Source organism: Micropterus dolomieu, linkage group LG07 (genome assembly GCF_021292245.1).
Source record: "Micropterus dolomieu isolate WLL.071019.BEF.003 ecotype Adirondacks linkage group LG07, ASM2129224v1, whole genome shotgun sequence".
NCBI classification, from domain to species: Eukaryota; Metazoa; Chordata; class Actinopteri; order Centrarchiformes; family Centrarchidae; genus Micropterus; species Micropterus dolomieu.
In genome coordinates, this window is record NC_060156.1 from 15439741 (window position 1) to 15465817 (window position 26077).

At 39.4% G+C, this 26077-nt stretch overlaps 2 protein-coding genes across 5 annotated transcripts in view; one reads left to right on the forward strand and one right to left on the reverse strand.

Annotated features, from left to right (window-relative positions):
- The first annotated feature begins 301 nt into the window (after positions 1-301).
- gpr143 (G protein-coupled receptor 143) lies at positions 302-7222 on the forward strand. The gene is made up of 9 exons (XM_046054547.1): positions 302-557; positions 1661-1770; positions 2324-2418; positions 2854-2946; positions 3260-3369; positions 3485-3593; positions 4595-4712; positions 4805-5060; positions 6596-7222. The coding sequence occupies exons 1-9, from the start codon at positions 302-304 to the stop codon at positions 6697-6699; spliced, it is 1251 nt and encodes a 416-aa protein (XP_045910503.1). The 3' UTR covers positions 6700-7222.
- Positions 7223-7417: 195 nt separating this feature from the next.
- tbl1x (transducin beta like 1 X-linked) overlaps positions 7418-26077 on the reverse strand; it is a 28560-nt gene continuing 9900 nt past the window's right edge. For 3 of the 4 annotated variants that reach the window (XM_046054204.1, XM_046054203.1, XM_046054202.1), the window contains 14 exons: positions 16096-16201; positions 15433-15578; positions 14852-15071; positions 12951-13083; positions 12633-12774; positions 12455-12518; positions 12216-12313; positions 11555-11615; positions 11275-11396; positions 11111-11185; positions 10886-11013; positions 9935-10100; positions 9727-9828; positions 7418-9538 (listed from right to left, as the gene is read on the reverse strand). In XM_046054204.1, the coding sequence (XP_045910160.1) occupies positions 9512-9538; positions 9727-9828; positions 9935-10100; positions 10886-11013; positions 11111-11185; positions 11275-11396; positions 11555-11615; positions 12216-12313; positions 12455-12518; positions 12633-12774; positions 12951-13083; positions 14852-15071; positions 15433-15578; positions 16096-16153 (1542 nt within the window). In that variant the 5' untranslated portion in view covers positions 16154-16201 and the 3' untranslated portion in view covers positions 7418-9511. Of the gene's footprint in view, positions 9539-9726; positions 9829-9934; positions 10101-10885; positions 11014-11110; positions 11186-11274; positions 11397-11554; positions 11616-12215; positions 12314-12454; positions 12519-12632; positions 12775-12950; positions 13084-14851; positions 15072-15432; positions 15579-16095; positions 16202-22824; positions 22928-26077 lie in introns of all 4 variants that reach the window. The other variant, XM_046054205.1, reaches the window with a different exon arrangement.

Consider the following 26077-nt stretch of genomic DNA (forward strand, 5'->3'; position numbering starts at 1 on the left):
GGCCTACACTAATAAACGAATTAGAGTGTCGGCTACAGTAGCTTGCTGAACTTAAGACCTAAACCACACAACAGTCCTTTGTCGGTTCCTTGTATTGTGGCACAGTTAAACTACAACTGCAGGGATTAAATGGAAGCACATGATGATTCAACCCCGTGATTTCTCAGCGAGTTGGGTCATGTACCCAATCGTTTCCTCTCTCTTTCTTGCCTTTTTCTTCTTTCTCCTGACACCGTAGCCCACTTCTTTCTCTCTTTCCCTCTCTCTTTCTCTCTCTCTATATCTCTGCCCGGTCCATGGCATGGCATCCCCGCGGCTGGAGACGTTCTGCTGCCCGAACCGAGACGCAACGACAGAGTTCGTGGTCACCTTCCAGCCCGTCCTGTTCGGGGCGTTGAGTCTGGGGAGCGCGGTTGTGAGCCTCATTTTCGCTATTTTACAGATTCTGCCAAAACGCAAGGGATACAGGAGAATCGGACAGTATCCGCTGCCAAGGCCCGCGTCCTCCTCCCGGATATTGTTCATCGTCAGTATATGTGACATACTGGGATGCACAGGTAAAGAAACAGACTGCTGGTACAGGCCTCCCTTTAATCATAGGTGAGAAAAAGGGCGAGTAGTTTTTCCACAACGTGACATTGCTGGCTGGATCTAATTACGCACTCAAATATTTTGTTTTAACTCTTTTGTTGCACCATGTGGTCTGGCTTATTCAAACAAAGAGAACGCATTAGACAACTCTTGTACAGCTATGAAAAATTTCTTTTTTTCCCAGTAGGCTATAAGCATTTACAAAATTTGGAGTCTATGAACCAGATAGTAAAAATGCCCTCACTCTTTTTCAATTGGAAACTTGATGATCTCGGCTCAGACTTTGTAGATAAAGTCTGCAAACTAGATTTAAGATCTTAAGTTCTGAAGCATCTTATTACAAAACAAAAGAATCAATTATGGCCCTCTCATGTGAGTAATGGCATGACTCATAACCACTACAAAAGTTTTTTTTGCCCTGTTGGCCTGTTGATTTGAATGCTGCATCACTCTTAAAGCAACCAACAGTTACACATTTAAAAGCACACAAAAGGCTGTAGCTTCTTGTTGCACTGCCTCAGTCACTTGAGCTGTCCATTCATCACTTTGCTTCTGCACTTGGTGAAAGGGAAGACATGATGAAGCCATGTATTTCTGTGTACTTAACGCCCAGTGAGATTCATTCGCCACTCCAAACTAACAGCTTGGAGCACACCCATGACACAATTTGAAATGAAATACACAACAGCATGTAGTCTGCAGCACATTAAGATCCTGGGAGAGCTCCCATGTTTCCATTCCAGTGTGAAGTTGAAGAGTTTCATGTAGGAAATGGAAACACCCTTATAAAACACACCTGGAGGCAGCTCATATTTCCATGATATAAAGCTGCTATTAAAAGGACTCCATGACTAAATCTAATTAAGTAGCTAGGGTACTTAATAATACGGAATCAAAAAAATAAAACTTTAATGTGTTTTAAATGTTAATTAAAACCAGACCAATTTCACATCCCCTGTTTATTTCTTTGTGTTTGTATTTGTTCCTCTCCTCTTCCTGGCAAAAGCAGGAATTGTTTAATTTGCTCAACAGTTACAATTAGAGACTATGTCCTGTTTTCCTCTTCCAGGTATCATTGTAAGGTCATCTGTGTGGTTGGGCCTGCCAAATGTCATTGACCGCATCTCATTGACCAACAGCACTGATGTCTGGCCAGAGGTCTTCTGCGTTGGCAGTGCGGTAAGTATGATGCTCTCAAAAAAAATACAGTTCAGTTGAGCCTCTATGTCCACAATATACTACTTTGTTAAGGTACAGCATTGCGTTGGGCAGATGACAGGAAGGTGACTATACTGGGGGGAAAAACATCATTTTTATGATTGTAAATCATCCTGGAAAATCCTGATTCCATGGATAAAAGTGGTCAGTTGTTTTAGTGCATGGTCAACAAGCATGTGTACAGCCGATCATAACAGATCTACAGTTTAAGAGTGTGCCTTTTGAAACTGTTCGGGCACAGATTGCAGATTAAAGCTGGGGTAGTCAGTGTTGGATAGCAAGAGACAGCTTGAGTTTTAAAGTATCCAGTTGAGAAAACCCCAGCTGCTCTCGCATTTGATTTATTGATTGCTCTTGGGATGTGAAAAGAATTCCAACAAATATAACAAAAATGCTTCTGAAATAAATGGCCTGCCCCAGCTTTAACCTAAAAAAAGGCACTCTTGTTATTATCAGAAACATTATAATTATAACCTGTATAGTAAGGATATTGTATCCAATTTATGTCTTACAGATGTGGATCCAGTTGTTTTTCAGCGCCTCTTTTTGGTGGACTTTTTGTTACGCTGTTGACGTCTTCTTGGTGGTGAAAACATCTGCAGGGATCAGGTGCTTTTACACTAACCCTCCATCTACCACACTTCATTATCACCTCAACATCTCCTACTATAAATACAGGATGAAGCGCAAAGCTTAAAACTGAGCTGTCAATGTGTCATTTACATTAAGCAGAGTGCGAAAAACATCTTCTTCTTACTTTGCTTCACTGTCATCTAAAGATTCAATGCTTCTTCTTATACTACTCCATTTGCAAACACCCTGAATCTGATTTGAATTTTGTTGGAAAGAAAGCGCAAAGTGGTTGCTTGATGTTTTTTTTAATACTCTTCTTGTGTTTTAGTGAGTTAACAACATGTTTCCCTCCCAGTCTGTATAGTACATTTGTTTTCTGCAGAGAAAAAAAAAAAACGCTCTAGGTTCAGAACAGCAGTGCTGTGCATGTGCTGTGAACTCAGTCTCATGACTTGTTTCTTTTCCCATCAGCACCATTATCCTCTACCACATGATTACATGGGGTCTGGCTGTGCTGCTATGTGTTGAAGGAGTGGCCATGCTCTATTACCCATCCATTTCTGAGTAAGACTCTTTGTTATTCAGCCCTTTGTAGGTCTTGTGAGGAGACAAACAAAGACCATACACTTGTTTGTGTCACTGTCTTTTCTCCTGCAAGAGCCTGACTAAGATGTAACCATGCCAAAACAATTTAGTCATTGTGTAAATCTCTAGGAAAATGTTTGTGAATCTGGTGTGATGACAGTGAATGTTCCTGTTGTTTGACCATACAGTACTGTACCACTTTGTCAGTTGATGATAGCAATTCTGTTTAGCACTGTATACATACATGTGATTTCCAAATGCTGATGTCCTTGTTTGTTGCCCTTTTGTGCAGTTGTGAGCAAGGCCTCCAGCACGCTATCCCTCACTATGTCACCACATACGCACCGATGCTGCTCGTCCTCATAGCCAATCCAGTCTTCTTTAATCGCACCATATCTGCAGGTCAGTTCCATGCTCTCAAATCTCTTTTATGTACAGTATGTCAAATGTTGTTTTGTTTTGTTTTTACACATGCACGTGGGCTACAGTAACCACCTCTCTTGTCCTTCCAATCTAGTGACATCTTTACTAAAAGCACGACAAGGAATCTACACAGAAAATGAGAGACGGCTGGCCAATGACATAAAAATACGCTTCTTTAAAATAGTGCTGGTGTTCTTTGTTTGGTATGTTTCCATTCATTATCAAAGGGATAAACTTAAAGGCATTGTTTGACATTTTGGGAAGCACACTTTATTGATTTAGAAGAGAAGATTGATATTGATGTCAGTAACTGTGCCAAGAAGATAATGTGGCACAAAACCCCACATAAAGCCACTTTTTTAATAAGCTTATTTCCCAAAATGTAGCGTTTCTTCATTAAAAGATCAATGTGTTCTCAACTACAAATAATGTATTCTTTACATTTTTGCTGACCATTTTCAAGAGTTTCCATTCAATTCCAGATGGTATGAATTCAATAGGCAGACACCTGCTTGAATTGTGTAATTCATTGCTCTAAGCATCAGGTCTGAATTAATTTTTGTCATTGTTACAAAATAGTTGATGGTAATGCAGATTAGGGCCAGTTTACTTGCCTCATAAAGATAATGTAACTTTAACCATAATTATGGTTAAGATTTGGTGTTCACCATGATGGATTAAACTAAATAGTCTGCCAATAGATTTTACTATCATATACAGTAGAAATGAATGAAAACCAATATATGCTTAGAATGGCAGAAGTACATTACAAGTAATTTGTAAAACACAGCAATATGGTTTTAAAATGATTAGCAGTGCTGGAACGTATGTGTAATTTGTAGTGAAAGGGGCCAAAACATGCAAAACCATTGGTTTAAAAATGTTATTTTCCATAGTGTAACGTGAAACCAAATGTGTATGTTACAGATTGTTTTATAACAGATCCACCTTGCTGTGGTGTGACTCCCACAGTAATGTAACTCATAAAACTCATATTTGCTAGTCCTCAATAGAGGTCAAATTAATTAACCATTGTTTTCTGCGGCTATATGAACAGAATTAGAGCTGGATTTCAGCTTCATATACATTTGATTGAATTTGCAGTTGAAGGTTTTTTTGTGTGTGGATAAAGTAAGTCTAAATTTAAAGTCTTATTCGGAGAAACTTAGTTAAAAACTAATGAGATTGTTTTTCCTCTGATTAGTTGGGTTCCCAACATCATCAATGAGGTCCTCCTCTTCTACCTGGAGATGCAGACAGACATAAACGATGACAGCTTCAGGAATATCAGAAACGCAGCCCTGATCACATGGTTTATCATGGTGAGTTAAAAGAGCATCAACATGCAGGATGAAGAACAAATGTTTTGTCAACGCCTAACACTTTAAATTATTCTGTATTTTTACTCTTTCAGGGTATCCTGAACCCCATGCAAGCTTTCCTCAACACCCTGGCCTTTCACGGCTGGACAGGCTTCGATGTAGACCTCCGGCGGCAGCCGAGGAGGGAGCTGGCCTGGGACTCAGTTTCTACTTCAGTGCCTAACGCACCAACTCATAATCCCATGGTGGGAAGTACGCTGCTCTACCAGAGTCATGTCCAGGAAGCCAAGAAGAACATGATGAGCAACGGACAGCACCACTCCGATGCCATCAGTGTCCTCTCTGAAGGTAATTGGGTTTTCAGTGACAGTAAAAACTCACCCATATATCAGGGCTGGTGAAGCTCTAAAGCTTGGTGTCTCCTGATGCTATCTATGGCTGGACCGCCTCCTCGTAATGTGAAGTTTGTATTTTCTTTTGGATGATATTTCATCCACTGAGGAATCTGTTCCAGCTGTCTGAAGAAAAGTGTTTTTTGTTCCAGTAGAGAATGCTTTTATCATTGTGATTAAATTAGCTTCAGTGACAAAGCCCTGGAGACACTGACCAGGGCAAAGTTAAAGCTCTCTGTGATGACTTATCAATGAAATATTGTTTTAACCGGTGTTGTAGCTGAGTCCTGCTGGATTGTCTGTTTTGACCTATGGTGTACTGGATAGTACAGCAGCATCAAAGTGCACTGCACAGAAAATTACACATTTTTTGTTAATCATGAACTGATGGAAACAATGCTGCTACCATCCTGCATGCGTTTGACTGTGGCAGGACCTGCTGCTTTGGGTTTTTTGCATTTACTGGGCACCTTCATAATGAGTGCAAATTCTGGAAATTAAGGAATCCTGCATGGTGCCACCTTATCACATAGAGCTTTAAGTGTTATTGATATGCATAAGATCATATGCAGAGATCAATGGCAAAGATGGTAAATATATAAATAAACCAGATCAAATACACTCAGTTAATTGATTACACCTAGCTAAAGCTAAAACAATTGGTATAAACAGTATAAACCATATAAAAGGACTGATGTATTAGACAGCTTTAGGTTTAGCTAGGTGTACCTAATAAACTGGCAATGGAGTGTAGATTGAACACCGATGTGCATTTACTGGATAAAAATGTCAATACTTTCTAGCAACACTGAGTGATGCCATAGGCTCTTTTCCACACAGGACCTGTTGACATGTTACAGTAGGAAAAGTACAAGTGTGAATAATAAAATGAGTGGCTGAATTCCATTTGGCTGCTTCAGTTTCAGAGTCCTGGTGGTGTCCATGCTGGCTCAGGCTAACGATTTACTGGGACACTTGAATAGAACAGAGCCATTGCTAATGTTCATAGTAAGGCCCGGGCTTTTCGTTCCATCACAAGTCAATATGTCTGCGGTGAAAAAAGGCCTGTTAAGATACTTTTAAATGTATTTTGGGATGCTTTTGAAAAGCATTTTTATGCAATTTTGTTGTAGTTTGTGCACCGTGTAGATCATGTACAAAGGCTATTCAATGTTTTGTCACCAGTCTTTAGAAATAAAGTTAATCTTTTAAAGGATTTATGTTTTCCATTCATTTACATATAGCCTTCAAAATGTTTTTCAGTCAATATAATATAAAAAGTCTCAATTCTGAAATGCAATACATTAAAAATGCATTTGCAGGACATATATTCAAATTCCCAAAATACATTTGTGAATCAATGCACATTTATGATATGATTTAGGATATATGAATAGTACAAGAATATCTCAATGGATAAGCAGTTTGATAAACTGTGAAGGTGTAATGTGCAGTAACGCTCAGTAATCTACCCCCATTTTGTCTTGCTAGGTTCAGAGTCTAGTACAATTGAAATCCACATTTCCAGCGAGCTTCGAGACTATGAGGATGTAGATGCTGATGGCGAATCCTTGGAGAACTCTGTGAGGCACTAGCTGGGGTGATCAACAACCCTCCTCCCTCTACTTTTCCTGTGTGACATTGTTTTTTGTAGTTAATATTGTTTTAGATAGTCTTCTCTTAGCCTCTATTGTCCAGTTGAGACTTTCCCAGATATTAACTGGTCATGAGATTTCATTAGTTGGTACGACGGAATAAGTCTAATTCCTGAATCCAAGCCTTTTTACTTCCTAAGCTTTTTAAATCTGTCTGCAGTGCAGAGAAGTGTTGAAATACAGACCCATCAACTGTACAGCGGCTGTACAGTCCCAGAGCTACAGCACTGTCTCTTGTAGCACTCAGTCCAAGGAACAAACAAGACATGTCCATATTAAAAACTCACAAGCTGCCCTTCAAAAGTGCCTGGTGGAAAAATTTCTCCTGGCAAACTCACTGAATTAGATGCACATTGGTTTTGTGATAAGCACTCTTGTCAATAAGCTCCCAAAGCACAACAGAATGTAATAAGCTAATTAGTGTTTTTTTTTTTTTGTTTGTTTTTTTTAAACGAAGTTACTGTATTTCCAGCTGTCCATCTTGTATTTTTGCACACATCTATTTTGTACTATATTAAATATCCAAAATATTTGTTACAGTTTTGTTGGTGACACTTTCTTAATGTGTTTTGAGTGGTTGCAGAGGACTGCATAGCAAGCCCATTAATTCAAACAAAATACTCCTGAGTTAAGAAAAACACCAATTCACGACACAGGCTTCATGGTTTCTGATATCAAAATAGAGTGATTTATTTGAGACACTGAATGACTTCAACGTTTTGTCTTGGAAACAGGTGACCACACCCTGAACCAGGGTGCAAGAGAGATAGTATCTGTCACAGCACTTATCCCATACTGGGCTCCTTAGTACACCACCAACCCCACAGCCCAATTCTCAGTCTGACACAGACAATAATGGCTCTCAGAAAATGAAAAGGTCAGAAAACCATGAACCACCCATTAACGTCCAATCGTGACATTAAAAAAAAAAAAAAAAAAGGAGCAAAATAAAACATTGGCCCTTCACTTTCAGCAAAATCTGAATATTTGTTGAACCCACCCTTACAAAAAGGTGCACTTCACATTGCTCAACCAGAAGTTGACTGAAAGGGAAGGGGACCAGAAAAAAAAGGCTAATCAAAGTGGTGGTAAGTTAGTTTGAAGATACTGTCTTTTACACGAGATCCCAGTAAGCAGACGGAGGCAGACTTACTGCACACAGTTGCAGCTCAGCCCACAACACAGACTGATCAGAATTGGTCAGATTTCAGAGATCTGACCAAATCTGATCAGCTGGCAGCATTCTGCGGGACTTAACAAGACCAATCATAGCTTTTTTCTTTTAGCAACAGCAGGACTTTTGCTTGACCTCCACCTCCTGGTCAGAATGTGCTCTGAATTTTCAGTAGACTGTTCAGAGGAAAGTGCCAAAGAGATAATGTTAACTAAGCTGTAGCTGTTTTCCCGCCCATGTCTGCATGACACTCTTAACATTGATTCTGTGATGTCCCGTTCCAAATACAATACAAAGTTAAAGCAGAAACCAAACAGGAGACTGTGATGACCGTTCCCTTCACTATTGTTGACCAGATAACTCCCTGAATGCAGATAATGAGGCAAATGTTTCTTCCATGGCTTTCAGGGATCAATAGTGGAAAGCAAAGTCGCTGAACACATCTGTGTCAATGCCATTTGTGACTCACTGAAAAAAGGATTCTGATGCATTGGATATGATTGGCAGAGTTGAAAAAGTGTGTTAAAAGAAGCTGATGAGACATGCACTTCATTTAAAAAGGAGGCCTCGCCACGTATTATCAGCAAAGATGTGACTGCTCTAGCCATTAATGAGCCCCTACAGAATGGCAATAAAGTGTACTGTATATAAACATATATACACAGTATATAAGTCTGTGTATTAATCTAATTTACATATCTTTACATTCTTAAATTTACATCCAAAAAAAGGGAGAAAATTCTCTTTGTAAACCAAACTTTTCACCTCTTGTCCACAAAATGACATTTCTAATCTCGAGTGAATTGAGCTGGTCATGTTGGGAGGTTAGTACTGTTTCTTGGCAGGTTTTCCTTTTGTTGACCTGTTGTTAAACGTAAGCTTAAAACTACCTCGTAGCGGCACATTCAGTTTTGACTTTCAAAAGTCCATCTGTGGAAAACAGACAAAAAAAGCAAGAAGTACTCTTGAAACAAACTATTCTCCACTTAGAAGAAGTTAAGCACCATGTCAACAGACAAAACCAGTGCTTCAGTATTCATGTTACTCTTATCACGGCCCCAGTTAGTTCATTTGGACATGAAGTAACATTTGCTGAGAGGAATTCTAAAACCACCACCATTCTTTCAAAATTTGTTGCCTTTCACAGCCAAACATGTGTGTCTCATTAACACTTGACTCTTTATATGAAACTCATCTTTGTGTTTCCACCCATACAATCCCGATAACAGCTGGACCAGTGGCCCGGAGGCATCGCAGCACTTCCTCATTAGAAGCCTTTAAAACATGGATGCACCCAGGGAGTTGGATTCAGTCCAGTCTTGGGGATCTCTTAACCACCTTCCATTACGTTTCAAATGGGCTTGTCATAAAACACACATCAACAAACTGTAAGGTGCACTGAAGTCAGTTGCTGTTGGCTCCTCAGAAGCTGTTGCAGTAATCTGGTTTTACGCCTGTGATGGGTTTTGTTTCACTCCACCTTACAGCTCTTCTTGAGCAATGAGAGCGAGTTTGCTGACGGCAGAAGAAGGCAATTTGCTCCACATTCCAGGATTCATCATGAAAGTCTTAAGTCAGCTATTTTCGGAGATCAAGCACACATACCTAAGAAGGTAAAGAATTAGGTAGCATTAATAATAGATTTAAAGCAACATATCTTTTTATACCTATTGTTCTCAAAATAATAGTATTGTGTTTTCTAATCCAATGTGTATACCAAACCCAAAACATTTAAATAGGAACTGCACACTGTTGTAAATTACTACTTCATAATCACAACCGCCATGGCTTACCGAACCATCTGATGCGCTGGCACCAACTTTGTCACCGATGCTGTTCCAGCACACCTCGAAAATACCACCAGTACCCCTGTAGCTGTGCACCAAGGCTCCAGTCTGAAACAACAGTGCAAACAAATGAATGACCAACTCCATCAAGATTTAGCAATATCACAACGAATGTTCTCCTCTGCTGTTTGGAACAGTATAACCAAACGCTTACCGTAGTGTTCCAAATGTGGACACACTTATCAAAGGAGCCACTAGCCAGGTGCTTGCCGTCGGGGCTGAAAGCCACACTGTAGACAGGTTCCTGGTGCTTGGTCAGTGTGTGAATACAAACCCCTCGCTCAACATCCCACAGTCGTACTGTCGAGTCGAAAGAGGCGCTGTGGTGGGGAAAAGCCAAAGTCCACATGTAAGATATAAGAGCAGTACCTAGGATAGAAAGATTATCTATTTTCTAAATGGATCATAAAAGACCACCCATTTAGAAATATTTGCTAGTCATAAAAACTTCTAATTTGTGCAGTGCCTACAAGATGCCTTTCAGTGGCGTATTTCAATATTTCCAAAGATTTCTAGCATCAGAATGTCTTTCAGAATTTATCTGAAAGAATTTAAAGGGGCTGATTTCAATTAACACATCATCTTCACAAAGGTATAAATAGGCAGAACTAATCTCTTATGGGTGCCCTTGGCAACAAATCACAGCAAACTCGGGTTTATGCAGAGAGCAAAATTGAAGTCAAGTAAAAATGTATTGCAGGCGTACTTTTCAATGGCAGAATTTACTTAAAATTATGTAGTACCTTTTAAGCAGTGGCTATAATGGCAGGTGTACTTCCAAATTTAAATTACGGTCAGGTATGCTGTTTTGTCATTCCTGTGGTGTTTGGACTATAACATTTACACAATGTATGCACATCTGGGTCTGGGTGTAGGGCTGTGGGCCACTGACAATTACTAGCACTGGGATTTTGCCTAGAACATGGTTTCTTCTGAATGCCAGACATTGGCAAATGTCCCCTTCCACACATACACATACAGAGACATATACACCCACATATACACAGTTTGTTCCCAGCACACACACTTTTCTTTCAAAATTGAGCAACGGAGATGGCTGCCCTGTGTGGTACCAAATCTGAGCTATGTGTGAGAGATTTCCCACCTGGCGAGCATGATGTTGGAGTTGGGGTTGCTTGTGCCGGGGCCTGTGGGGCTCCACTTGATAGTGTAGATCTCTTTGCTATGAGCCTGGAGGTCGTGGACACATGACTCCTGCTTCATACTCCAAATCTGTGTGAAGGAAACAGCAAAAGCAAAACAAGACTGAATACAAATCACCACTGAGATTTGTTGTCCTTAAGCTGTAAGAGTGGGGGACTAGTCTCACCTTTAAGGTCATGTCATCTGAGCAGGAGGCAAGCAGCATACCTGATGGATCCCACTTGATGGCATTAACTTCATTCTGCAAAACACAAAAACTCGTTAGCGTGACTCTCAAGGGAGTAAGCATGGTATAAAGGTCAGGAGAGCAACACAGAAAAAGCTGTTTACCGTGTGGCCCTGGAAGGTCTTGAGGGGCCGGTCGCTGCCAAGGCGACATACGTGGATGCACATGTCTGTGCTGCAGGAGGCAAAGGTGGTGTTGTTCTGCCAGTCGACATCCAGTGCTGGGGCTGTGGAATATTTCAATGCACAGGTCCGCATTCATTAAGGGTTGGGAGGTTTATGAGCTCACAATATAACCACAACTGAGCAGGAAACATTTTGCATCCTATTTATGACCTACAATGAATCGCTTTTATTGTTCTGAAGCACAGTAAACTCACTTTACCTGAGTGAAAAGGGAACTGCTGCTTGGCTTCTCCTGTGTGTGCATCCCAAATGATTGTTGTCTGGAAAATTAAATTGAAACTTTCAAACCATGAATGCAACATTCTGAATGCATAATTATAAATAATGCGACATATTAAATGTTCTTTAAGTTGTTCTCTAAAGGACTGCCAGGGTTTGAAATAAAAACCTGCCATCTCACCAAATAGGTAAGCAGGGTAAAAAAAAGACAACTAAACAAAATAAATAGCTAGTGTCAAAGTCATTGTCCTTGGTGTGTGCCATTTCTTTTCTGCCTGTTCAACTTCTCCATGGCAGATTTATTTTCAAAGAATCATTCACAATATCTGCAGTTCATGTCAGAGTAGCACAAAATAACTTGAATGTAAATAACTTTCGCAGATGACATTTTTCTATGTTTCACTTAACTTACTTATAAAGTTATATTTAATTGGAATTGGTTACATGCTACAATGATGCTGTACAGAGGATTTACTGATGAAAGTGCAGTTTGCGTTGTAGCTTGTGGATTCCTGAAAAATTATATCTTACAGATTTACACTTTAGCTGGTGATCAAAAAGGTGAATGTCAAGCCCTGGAGGATATCAGAGGCATGAGGATATTATTATTGACAGACACAAATCCATGCTTTATTAAATACCTTATCTACACCAGCACTGAGAATAGAGTTCCCCTTCTTGTTCCACTTGAGTGCAAATATGGGCCCTTTGTGCTGCCCCAAGGTGCTTGCCAGATTTCCTAATGGATTAGAGCCATATCCATTTCTTTTAGAAAAGATCCTTCAAAAAATTGTCATAGATGTTGCATTATTCACAATAACAATCGCTTAAATCTAATGACCAAGGAAACAACACCGTTCTGGAATGATGGAGGACATACCATCCTTTGTCCATATCCTGGCAAATCCATCATACGAGCCCGTTGCCAGGAGAGTGCCTTCGCTCTGTTGGATGGAAAGATAACAGAACTGTTACTTAGCCGTCCTCATCTGCACATTCTGCTTACCCCTTGGTAAAAGCAGAAGAGTAAAGATATGGATGGGTGTTCTGGAACCTACATTCCAGTCTAGTGAGGTGACGTCTTTGTTGCTGGGGACGTCCTGGCCACCTTCTCGGATACAGTGGCGCAGCACCAGCTGGGTGGAGTTGGAGTTATTATTCTCGTTCAGGTTCCAGATCCTAGCGGTGGAGTCCCCCGAGCTGAACAGAATACCAACGCAGCAGGAGGGGGTCAAAAGATTGTTGGAACATAAGCTGTCAGCGCTGACTCTTATGAAGCCATATATCATACAAAATAAAAGCCAAAGTGTGCATACAATATAGTATGACTCATCCAACATAAATTAAGCTCTATTTCAGCACAGACAGAGACTCACCCTGAGGCCAGCAGATCGCTGACAGGGTTCCAGGCACAGATGAACACTTCAGACTCGTGGCCTCGGAGCACTGTGGCTTTACTGGCAGGTATCTCCACATCTACGTCCATCTCCATGGGCTCACTGTGGTTATCTGAGGAGAGTGGGCGCACAAGCATGCATATTTATGTATACCTCAACACATACATGCAAACACACTTCACCCACGCATTGTTACCAGATGTGTAAGATGGTGAAGGGCTACCTTTAAATAACAGGAAGACAAAAGAAAATCAATACTGTGTTTCTCCTGGTTTTTGCCAGTGCGGTTTTATTTATCTTAGTCTGATACCGACCCACTTGGAGTGCACACATTTATCACAGTATAATGAGAATCCAGTCACAGTGAAGCTTCCAGCCTTAAGAATATGTAAAAGCCTCCCTGTATCTTCTGACAGTGAAACCTTTCTCACACCGGACTCTTCCCGTTGCCATCCACACCTTTGAATTAAATTCTTCAGGGATGTGCTGATACAAACATCAACTCCTCTTCCCTTTGTCTAAAGCTCCACCTGATCTACACCTCTCTGGTTTCACTCACAGCTGCTATAATGATATCACATTCTGTGAAAACCACATGGCTGATTTGTTTCTCTGTAGGGCTGAACAGTTTTGAAAAATATCCAATTGCGATTATTTTGACTGATATTGCATTTATTGGAGGGAATGGTCATTTTTACATAATTATTCTCATGTTTTCTTAAATCTGTAGAATATGATGTGTTGGCCAGGACATCTCTGCAGCACAACAATATTTTTTTTAAATGATATTGACACAAATTTTGCCTTATTTCCATATTGCACCTCCTGCAATTTGAAAGTTGCTGTAGCCCATATTGCAATTTCGATATGATTTCGATTAATTGTTCAGCCGTAGAAAAACTGATGATTTGGTAGTGTAATAAATCTACCAGGCTGCTTCTTTATGAAAGCACAGAGCTAAAACACAGTGCAAGAAGAGTTAACTCCGGCCATGTCTTTGAATTCTCTTTCCTGTCCCACATGCAGATTCATATAATGGTACAGATTAGAGCCTGACCAATAAATCGGCGCGCTGATATTATCTGCCAACACAAGCTAATTGCAGATATATTGGTATCTGTGTTTATATCAGCCAATAAATGTCAATTTAAAAAAAAAAAAAAGGAGAGGCATCTTCAATCATGTTATGAGTGTTGTCGTTGCACAGTTTGTCCACCAGAGGGCACTCTGCAACTCCCCCTATTGGTAATCCAGCACAAAACACAGCTGCACAGCTACTCTTTATAACAATTAAAAATAAACTTTTTTTTAACTGCATTATGTTATCTAGATGAGGTTGGGGATAATCTTTGTTTATGTTATGCGTTTCTGAAGAGAAGGGAAAAAAGGAATATTGGCCATTGTATCGGAATAGCAAATCAGTATCGGTATTGAAAATCCCATAATCGGTCCAGGCTCTAGTCCAGATGTAAAAGTAACATATCTAGCCTGTGTATGCTCAAATACTAGTCAAACTAAGCATTACAGTAAGTCAACATAATTCTGCCATAGCCATGATAATTTGGGTTCAAAGGTACTTTATGGTGACCACTAATGCTACAATGAAACCAGCATTTTCTTTTTAACTTAATGGCTCTTTCATTTCAAGGATTATTCTTGACCCTTTTTGCCAAGAGGCTTTTTTCTTTTATTTTTTATTTCAACAGTATAACCATTTGTTGAGCTGCAAGTTTATAAAATTACATAGAAGGCAGACTCTTTTGTACTTGTCTGCTTGTCTCTTTCTTTTAACCACTCTTGATTACCATTTGATCACATTACTAATTAACAGAGACTACGCCATTGTCAATTATGTGAGACAATTAGGAGATCCAACTTACTAATGTTGTGAGTGCCATTCTCCTCCCCATTGACAGTGGCTTCTCCATTCTTTGGTGCGTTGGATTGGTTTCCAGAGGTTGACGCTGCCATGGCACAGGCCGCCTGCTGCTGAGCTAACTTGTCACGGAAGGCCTGCTGCCGCGTCTGCACCACGTCTGGCATCACCGCGTCAATGAGCGACAGCGACTCAATTGGCCGACCGTCGAAAACTGTACCATCCTGTCAGGGCAACAGCAGTTAATATCGCATCATGAGGCGATGTGACCTTTTAATTAGCGATTTGTCTAGAAATCCATTTCCTGGTAATGATCAATTATAGAGGTGAAGAGTGTTTCCTAATTGGGATTCCTCTACAAAACTTCTTCACTGGTTCTTCCAGCGCAAGGATGGCTGAAAATATTAAAAGCATTTGCAGTTGACCTGGTGTGATGACAGAGATCAAAGTCTGTCTTTGTATCATTATATTAAAAGCATTTGCCGTTAACCTGGTGTGTTGATGTAGAGATCAAAGTCTGTCTTTTTATCATTAAGCAACAGCAAACATCTGTGGGAGTTAGTAGCAGCAGGTCCCAGCACTCACCTCATTGATGCTGATTTCTGCCTCCACGTACTGAAGCCCCTTCTGCAGGATGGAGATGAGGGCTGCAGGGGGCACTAGTGTTCCATTGATGTTAGACTGGCTGATGTGGCTCTCGATGCCAAAGGTGAATGCTGAGTGGGAGAAACCTGAAAACAAAACACCATTCACATTCATTAACGGGAGAGTGCCAAGCACAAGATGTGCACAAACACATCACAAATAGTCACAGAAACATCTTGTCTGATGCAAACAAAGCTAACAGTAATCGAATACAAAACCAAACTGCATAACAAGTATGATATTTGAGAGTTTAATAAAGGCACGCCAGTATCAATGTTGACCTCACGGGGCTAACTAGGAGCTTGTATTGTGCCATATGGCTTCAGAAGCAGACTAAATAAACAGCAGCTAGGATTTAAATCTACATCCAAATCCTTTCAAAGAATGAATGGCAATATTCTGTGCACATACAAGGAGGGGGAATGGCCCGTTTATGTCCATCCACTATAAATGGAGCGTGCAAGTTTTGATCCGTAACATTAAAACATTATTAGTAGTATGTGCTTTGTCCTTAGAAATTGTTGCATGACAGCAATACTAATAATAATAATAATTTCTGCATAAACAGTATCAGTGGGTTTAGCAGATTTTAGTGAGACAAACCTGATTCTTGGAGGTATCTGTAGACCAGAAAGTTCACTTCGTCACTGGTAATACTCATCTTAGCCCAACGAAAGGGAGGAGGTATGTTGGAAGGCTGGGCTCACTCCTGAAAATATAACCAAAAATGGGAGTTTATATTAGCATTTATGTCTGTGGTCTAGCATATGACATGTGCTTACGTCATTCTAACAAATAATATCACACTCCAACAAAAATAGAATTCTGCACACTGCACAAATATGTCCCAGTCGTTGTTTAGTGATGCAGTCAAATGCAATCGTATTTTTTAACAGACACACTAACATACACATGGGACAGCCCTGATGTCCAGCCTCCGTTAGTAACTGCTCACTCTCCTCTTGCCCATTGCATGATTGCCTTCTTTGACAATGTCAATGGCTGGGTCACGAAACCTGTGAATCCATTTCTAGTTCTGAATGCAAGTATTTCCAGCCTCTCTCCTTTGACCTAATAGAGTGTCTATATCCATTTGGCTTTCACTGAGAACTCAATTGTACTTCCCATTAGTGACCCAGCCAGCCATTTAGATGGAAAAGAGCCTAGATAAAGCCGTAAGGATATTAAATGCCTGTCTACTGACCATCTAGTGAATTACAGAAGAAAGCAAGAGGCGAATTATTCATAGCATTCAGCCAGACCTTCCCATCTGTTATTTTCAACAAATAGTGGTGTTAAACAGAGTTTATGTTAACATTTCAATTGAGACGGTCTCAAAACTGAAGGGAGCTAAAAAGCAATTATGTTTTTAATCCCATCATGTTTTTTGTCCTCAGGCTGCTGAATACTGCAAGAATATTGCAGAGTTCTTAATTTCCCAATTTTCTTATACACCCACACACACACACAATGTAAACGTATAGTACACCTAAGAGAATTAGCAGGTTGAGGTTAGGAAAATGCTTATCAAAAGAAACCAACTGCAACCTGCTGAGAATGAGTCATGACAAACTATATAATAATTATTTCCTGCTCTCCCACTGACAGACATCTTGCTGAGAATTCAAAGAGAAATAAAGAGGGGTGGTGTCAGGTATGAAGACTGCATGGCTGTCCAGCTTCCATTCGAAACATTGTCCAGGCCCACTCAGGTTCCCCTTTGGTAGCATAGCAACAAGAGAGATCGAGCAAAATAGACTAGAGAATGGTGTTGTCCCAATTACCAGTGGGCATACAGCCAGAGGGGTTGAACATGTTACTCAACATGAATTATTCACTCTTTCACCTTGGTATATTCTTTCCGATGGAGACTGCCCTTACTGTACCACAGCAGACATGCTAAGAACTAGAAAAACATTTGCAGCTGCTGCAGCCATAAAAGTGAAGACATTAGCTAACATAAAAAGAGCTGCTATTACAGGCGCTCTGTGGCGTTTCCTTATAAACAAACAAAAGTTACGTTTACATTCACTGTTACTCACCCAAACTTGTGTGTAATCTTGAGATCAACCAAACGTGATGAATATTTCCCTCCACATAAAACATTTGTGAAGCCGATTTTTTAAAACATTTAAAATCCTGTATTGTTTACATCCATGTTTACTAACTTGCAGTCATCTTTTTCCCCATGTTTGTTGGAGCAATGCTGCACTTCTTGGAGCATTACAGCTGCCTGCAAGTCAGTGAAATAATGTGACACCATCAGCAGGGCTGTGTATGGCATCACCCAAGTGCACATAAGCCTGAATGTTTGTCCTAATGCAGTGTGCACAATACCAACAGTGTTTCACACAGGATTTTGAGAGACTATGGTGGGTGGACATCGACCCTCTAGAGGATCCAGTGGCATGCCCCTCCGGAAGAAGTATTTGTACATTTTAAAGTTAAGTGCATTAATTTGGTGCACTTTAAAAGCAAAGAGCCTAGATCCATGAAGAACTTTGCACTCATTCTAACAATTTTGTAAATAAATCACAAATCACAAATACACTGTATAGATATAAAGGGTGACGAAATACCAAAAAAGTCAGCTAATTCATTTAAGGTTTTTCCAGCAACCCTAAATCAAAGAATAATTTGTAAGCCCTAACCCTAAACCTACCATGTTAAATATTTCCTGTGAATATAATCCTATTAATCTCATTTGAATACTGTATACGTTAACATATTATTAACACCTTATTTTGAAAACCGGATTTTGTCACGTGTATCCTCACACTACATTCACCAAGTTTGACACAATTTGATACATTATATTGTATGTTGTGTTGTATTGCGTACAATTAAGATTTAATAGCCTCTCTTCAGGTAAGACTCTCATACTGTAACACTTTGTAAAGTGAGAAAATGACAGAATAAAGTCGCTAACCCAGCCTGCCAGCTCGGTCTGCCCCTTTTAACTGCTTATTGTGTGCACTTACAAATTTAGCGGCTAGTTCGATCGCAATCTCAAACGAGTGACAGTGGATATACTCAACGTTGTTCAAACCCGTAGTTAACGTTACCGTAATTACATCAAAAGAAAAGTGCTTGTCTCGAGTCAGATGCCTAAGTGTGTGAGTATGCAAGTTTACAGCAGCGGGGAGCAGCAGCAGAAACACAACGTTAGAAGTCCTTCACGATAATATATTTTCGATTAATTTTGAAATTATGGCAGAACAGATTAGACAAGTTAGACTGTGGTGGGCCATCATAGTCTCGTTAATTAATGGGAAACACTGACCAACAAAACAGGAACCCCTCTCATAAATAAACAGCTCCATAGCACTACATCCTCCACTATGAACCTTTAAGATACACCTGCAGTAAAACAATCTTGCAAAAAACAGGCCAGAATCTCACAGAAATATTAGACATACAAATACTGGTTTCATTTCACTGTTTCATCAAGTCTCATTATCATTTAAATTAAATAACAAATAACACTCAAAAGCAAATGTTCTGTTTTGCTAGAAAACACAACAGTAAGCTTGTCTACCTTGGCCATTGTGCTCTGATTTGACCACTGCCACCATGTTTCTCTTCAGTTTACATATACGACGAGGAAGCGGTAGCCACATCAAAGCAAGGTAGCCACTGTTCCCAAGGCTGCTACATACCAAACAACTGCAAACGTAATTAACAGGCAGCCTGGAGGGGCTCAGGTCCCATCGGTGCAGGGCAGCAGCAGTAATCCCTCTATCAGATGGGCCCATGATGCCACCATCCATTACACAACTCCCTCGACACCCAAGCCTCCTTTGACCAAACAATGTGCCTTCCAGGAAAACAGACAAAATGCTAACCTCTGCAATGGCTCTAGTGTTTATCCACCAAAGTGATAAGTGGAGTCAAAGTCTGCAATATGATCCCTCTGAAAAAAAAGACCTCACAAAGGGAAAAAATGTACTTGCTTATAAGACTGCTACACTACACTAAACACTATTTACACAGTACAGAAAGAGGTAGGAGATAAAGTTAACTAGACAGAGATATTAACAGATATAAAGCCACACATCCTTGATTATGGTTATTGCAATGATGTGATATTGCGGCTTAAAAGAGGTACAGGAAACACACGTTATACTGAGAGGGTGTTTCAAATATTTTAATTACATTTTTAGGCATATCACCCAGCCCTATATGCCACAGTGTTAAGAATATTACTTGTAACATTCTTTCTCAGAGCTGGAATTCATTCATTTTCATTTATTTTCTGATGCCCCCAAAAACCTATATTTAAATAATTGAATGAACATCATAAACGTATGATGACTAGTCAACTAAGGGTTTGAACTAACAACTAATAGTTGAATAGAAAACTTTTACTTGTGGCAGCAGTATTAGAAACACAGTTTCTCTATAATACAATACTACTCAACAGCACCATTAACTACAGCCTCCAAAATTAATCAACAACTCTTTAAAAAAGGTTCAATAAAAACTGTACATTAAAACCAGTAATGGTAAGATTTATTCCAGCACTGTTCGATTATTGCTGTATTAGTTTTAGGTAGGTATGTGTAGCTAAATAAACTGGCAACTGTTTGTAGGTATGCATGTGATTTTCTGTATTTTAAGTTAAACAAATCAAATAATAAAAAAGAAATCACCCAGATAGCATGGGCTGGAATTTCGGTAAGATCAAAATAAAATCAAAAAGACTCTTGGAACAATGCAGGCAAAGTCTTAGTCCCGCACAACTATTCCACAAGGCTTAAGTTGCTAAAGCAACATGAACCATGCCTCATCACTAAGGTAAAAAAGAAATCCCACAGCCATTAACTGTATATTTGAGCCAGACGAGAAACAAATACTACACTACGTGGAAATACTACAGAGCTGCTTTGCCACCTTCAACCTAACACGAAACCAAATTAAAAGTCTGTTTATGCTGAACGCAGAGTATCAATACATCTATGGAATCAAACCATATTATGCATTATAATCATCAAATCGATTCAATCCCATCAAGTGGCACAACAAGGTATTAGGCTATGCTCACTCTCTGTGTATTTGAGACAAAGAAGAATGCACCAATACAGCCAACAAGCTGTGTAACATTAAACGTCACAGTAAAATGTGTGTCAATTCATAATTTATTTGGAAAAACTCACCCTCAAAACTCTTACAATGGAGCTACTGCGCCACTTTCTGCAATATATCTTGTTTACCAGTTTGTTTTCTATCCAGCTCTGACTGTAATTGGCACTACATACAAAAAAAAAAAATCAGTGTTATTCCTTCTCTTTTTCCCCTCTTTCATTCCTCTGAAGTTTTATATTGAAAGATCCTCCCAAATGGACAGGTTTCTACACTGATAGTCCTTGCACTGTTGTAAATTGCCATTCTCTCAACTAGCAGGTTAGACTAATGTGTCAATCATCTAGAAATGAACAATTCCTCTTGGTGTGACAGAACATGGTAACAACAGACCCAGTGTCCGAACCCAGAAACAAAGATGACAACACTTTAGAGCAAAACCAACATCAGTTATTGAAGCATTTCAATTAACATGTACTTGTCTATAAATTCTCCATTTAATTTCCTATAGCTTTATAAATTTCATTTATAGTCTCTAAATGAAATTATCAGTGAGCAACAATTGTTTAAAAGCATACCCAATATTATATTTACTCTACTCTCCATGGAGTGTCAGTTCACACAAACAGCAACCAATATACATATACAATAATTAGATTGGTGTTAACATTTCTAAATGCAAACAGATGACCGGAGAAAAGAAAGACAATAGATGGGACAGACACCAACCTTAATAGGTCAATGATGAGAACCCCTGCTGTGGTCATCAGGCTCATTAGGCCTTCAGGATGTTTACAGCACTCTTGTGGCAATTGCTTGACAATGTGAACTACACCAGCTTGCCAAGACTACATACTTGCACCTCAGAGCATGATGGCCTGAAGCTGTGGTCAAAAAGGCCTTTATACTGTAATACTGTCGTAGGGATGAACGATTTTACCTAAAATCAAAATCACAATTAATTGAACATTTTACCTCGATTACAATAATTGAACAATTCTTTTGTTTTTGAAAGTTGTTTTTTGTTGGGCCCTGAGTGCACAGCTGTACTGTGGCTGAATGCTTCTAATGTAGAAACTGACACAGGACTGCAGGTCTTGTGGATGTGCTGCTTTCACTACACACCTGATGTAGTCAAGCTGTATTACTAACTTCAGTTAAAACAATTTCCAGATGACTTGGAGCAGAAAAATGTTCATCTATTACATTGCTATTATGTTAAGATTATGCTTTGGGAGTTTTGAATCTGCAAATAATGAAGGGATACAACTGAATGGTCCCTGAACCATAACATAAGTCTGTGGTTTATCATGTACACATTGTAGAAAATGGTCTCAATAAGAAAGTGCTTATTCATTGATAGATCTGACGTATATATGTGGCTGTATGGTGAAGAACAAAACTTGCTTACAAGAAAAAGTTTTAGGGAGTTTTTTTTACTCAAAGTGTAAAGCCATGACCTTTACATGGTGTAGGTTCTTGGTAAAATTGGACACGTTTATATAATCAAACTCTGATTCAATTGCGTAATTCTGCTACAGTGTTTTGTTTGTTCTGGGGTTTGCATTTTTAAATGTCATCACAGAAGCACAACTAATGAAGGCATTTGAGCATGTATTAGACAACAACTGAGATGCCTATTAATTTATAAAAATATTTGAGTTGAAGCCAAGCAGGTGTCTGCACAGTCCACTTATTACATGGCAGCACCTCGAGACAGTGTGCAGAGTTAAAAGAAAAGAAAAAGTTTGAGGCTAGAAATTTTGATACACTAATATGTTGTTGATAGCAATATCTAATGATGAATGCAGATTATTAGGAAGAAGACAGAAAAGGCCGGTAACATGAATCATCATTTACTGTAAACCCTCAGGCTTTTCCATCATAACTAATGTACAATAAAAGAGACAGGACATTTACTATCTAGATAAAAATAAGAATTTGATTGACTGGAATAGCAAAAAGCAATACTTTAACCACACCATGTTAGATTTCAGCTACCCGGGTTAAAACAAACACACCACTGCTAATAACTCCTTGAACACAGCGCTCCAAATAGGGCCTGTCACAAAGAAGCATCCATCCATCACTGAAATCAAACAAAATGCTTTCTGAACATAAACATTTGAACGCAAAAATAATGGAGCACAGAGAACTACACAACCAGCCATCTCCAACACATGCAGGTTTTGAAAAGGATGATATTGAAAACCAGCACACCGGGGACCCCATTTTCTCCTGAACAGTCACCTCCTGACAGATGTGCAAACAAGACCTGGAAACAGCAGCCATTTTCTCTTGAACCGCTCTGCTGAGTAAAACCCGCCTTTGAAGCTTCTGGTTGGGCTGCAGTCTGAAGGGGGGAGGTGGGAGGGGGGGAGAGAGCGAGAAAGTGGAGGAGGGGAATCAGAGAGGGGGATGGTGGAATGGGAGCAGGGTGATAAATAATGATCTTTACACAGGTAATCACAACAACCATTTGCGCATTATTCTTTGTTTCTCTCAATGAGTCACTAAGCGGCAGCCAACATAAGTCGGCAAATGGTGGGGGATGGACAACTAAAGTCTCCAGGGGAAACACTTCCTATATGTGGCAACACTTTTAATGTTTACCAGAGGTGGCCAACAGTGTGCCATGAGAAACAACAGCCAGCACATTTTCATTCCAACAAAACGCTCTACCCACTGATTAACACTCCTTTAAATAGAGGGGAAGAAGTCATACGTGAAATTACCTGCTGAGATTATCAGATGAATGAAAACATATTCACAATTAGCTCTCCATGCATGCGCATAGGAACCGGTGGACCTACTGGTTCTTTCAGTAGTTTACAATAGAAAAGGTCATCAGGGTAACATATTAGTGGGTGGTTTTTAGTGCAACTACAGCCACCGATCCTGCTAACATGCCCCAAACCTATGATCCTCACACAAATTACAATTACGCATTGATAGATTTTCAACAATATGATTGTTAGGTTCGGGTTTTTCTCTTTCAAAAGAGAATTGCATGTTCACAGGCACCACCATCAAGTATATTTTCTCCCTGGGGAAAGAGTGGGGGATGGTGACAAGACAGCAAGGATCACTGAAAGGATTCATCATATCTACTCATCGGGAGTGTCAGGACCTAAGAGCTTCCCTCATGCTCAACCCATTAGCATCAAATAAAAATGACAACTCCCGCTTGCTTATTGCTGTTTAGAATTCTCTGTAGAAACCAAAAAGGATTTCAGCAGTCTTGCATTGTTCAAAGAACAAATCCTATTCAATTCCTATTGATGTGGACAATATATAGAATACATGGAAGAAACAAACATCCCTAAAGATTATATTGATTGTCAAAGAGAAAAAAAAAAAAAAAAAAAAAAAAAAACAGACACGTGGACAAAGGGACCAATCACTACATGCAGTGCATTCCTCTATTCAAAATTATTAAATGAAGAGTGATGAGTAAATGAGACGTTTTACATAGCCGCTCCCTCACTACAGAATAATTAACTGCTGTGCTGTGTTGTAACATCTTATAAGCCTCAATGCTACTGGATGCATTATTCCAACTGGTCTTTCTGGATAGTTTTTCCATCCTGTACCTGTAACAACATGCCCACACCAACGCAAACCTTTGCAATTTTTAATGATATTTTTGATTATACTATGAAGCAAATTCAACATACTTAAGATATCTTTTGGGGGCTTTTTGCCTTCACTAACCCTACAATCGCAATCAGACTAAGCACTCACACGACTTAGTTATCAACTCGGTAAGTCAACTCAGGGTTTCCCAATCTAGCTATGAGAGCATTCGCATAAGAAGGACGGTGTTTTTGTGATTACCAATCACAATCATGGACAAGTCTACTGGCAGCAGAGCAGCATATTTTACAAAGAGTAAAAACTAATAGTAGTCAAATACGAAGTTAAACACATAACTTCTTATAAACACAAGTTAATAAGAAGTTAAACACATAATCCAGGCTGAAAGCAACACAGTTGTAGATGCCAAATGCAGAAAGATGGCGTGTGTGACCGTTTTAGCCTTATTCTTTAAGCTGCAAAGGCTGTGTCAGTCAACATTAACAAAGAAAAGTGGTCTCTCCCATTTTCATGTTCTCATCACCTCAAAAATCAGATTCATTTATTTAACACACTCAAAAGTGTTCCAAACATTGTTCTACATTAACTTCATAAAAGCAGCAAAACAAAAAATCCATTCATGCCATAAAAAGTGGCTTCAGTTTCCAACATTAAAAAAAACAAACTCACGTGCGCCCAAATAGCAAAAGGCAAGGCGGTTCATGACCAGTCTCTATATCATTACAAATATCTATAACATAAGAAAAGCAACCACAAGTATAATAAAAAAATATTAAACTCAACTTGAATACCAAAATATATGCTCATAATAAATAGCCTCACATAAAAAGAAAAATGAAAGAATTCAAAGAAGTGGGGGGGTACTTTCACATCTTCAAAGTACAACACTAAGTACAAGGCTTTAGTGCTTCAGTCTCTGTTGTAAGATTATATCGGTAAACAAAAGCATCTCTGCACCACCAAAAGAAGCCTAAAAACAGTCTTCCACAAATGGTTATTCTATTTTATGAGATTATGAGATTTGACTGGTCAGTAGGCGGTGCTTTTATAGTGTTGATCTCTTATCTCGAACATAACCTGCTCCGGACAGGTTGGGTATTCACATCTTATGCGTAAGAAGTGAACCACAGTCAGAGGAATGAAAACCCAAAGTTCAACTTGATATTGCTTTAGAGTTTTATGAGACATCGCGCAGCTCCCTCTGAAGGATAACTCCCCAAGACCCGTAAACCAGGGGTGGGCAATCTGACCATTTTAGATCAAGATCGTGATCTAAGGCTTCCACAATCCACGCGATTCATAGAGATCATGGTATTTAATGTCCTCTTACTTCTGTTTTCCAAACTTCACACAACCTCACTGACTAGCAGATTTGTGCTACATGAACAAACCAGCAGTGATGTAGCCAACTAGATGGCTGTGAATTGTGTTAGTTTATGATTATGTTATCTTTTGGCTTTAACTTTAAAATAACTCCATTTTGAAACCTGTGTAATATCTTTAATGCAATATTTGTTTTAATGATACAAATGGAGAAATTCATAGGTTATTTGTCTGGCTATACGCAAGTCGACAGGATATTTCAAAATTGAGAAAAAAAAGATTCCAAGGTAAATCGGGATTGCAGTTAATTAAATGGTGGTTATATTTTTTGGCCAGTTCCGCCGCCCCTACTGTAAACTATTTCTTAAAGGGACATTAAATGATTCTGCAGTAGGACATGCTCACCTGCCAAACAAATCTCTTCCTGCTCACCTCCCCCTATCACTCCTGTGCACAAGCACTAACGCCACATGTTGCTGATTGAGGTAGCAAACTGTGAGTAAATATTGGTTGAATTTAACAAAGTGTACTGGATTACAATGACTTACTATCCCTTTAATCATAGATTCGGCAGATCAGACAC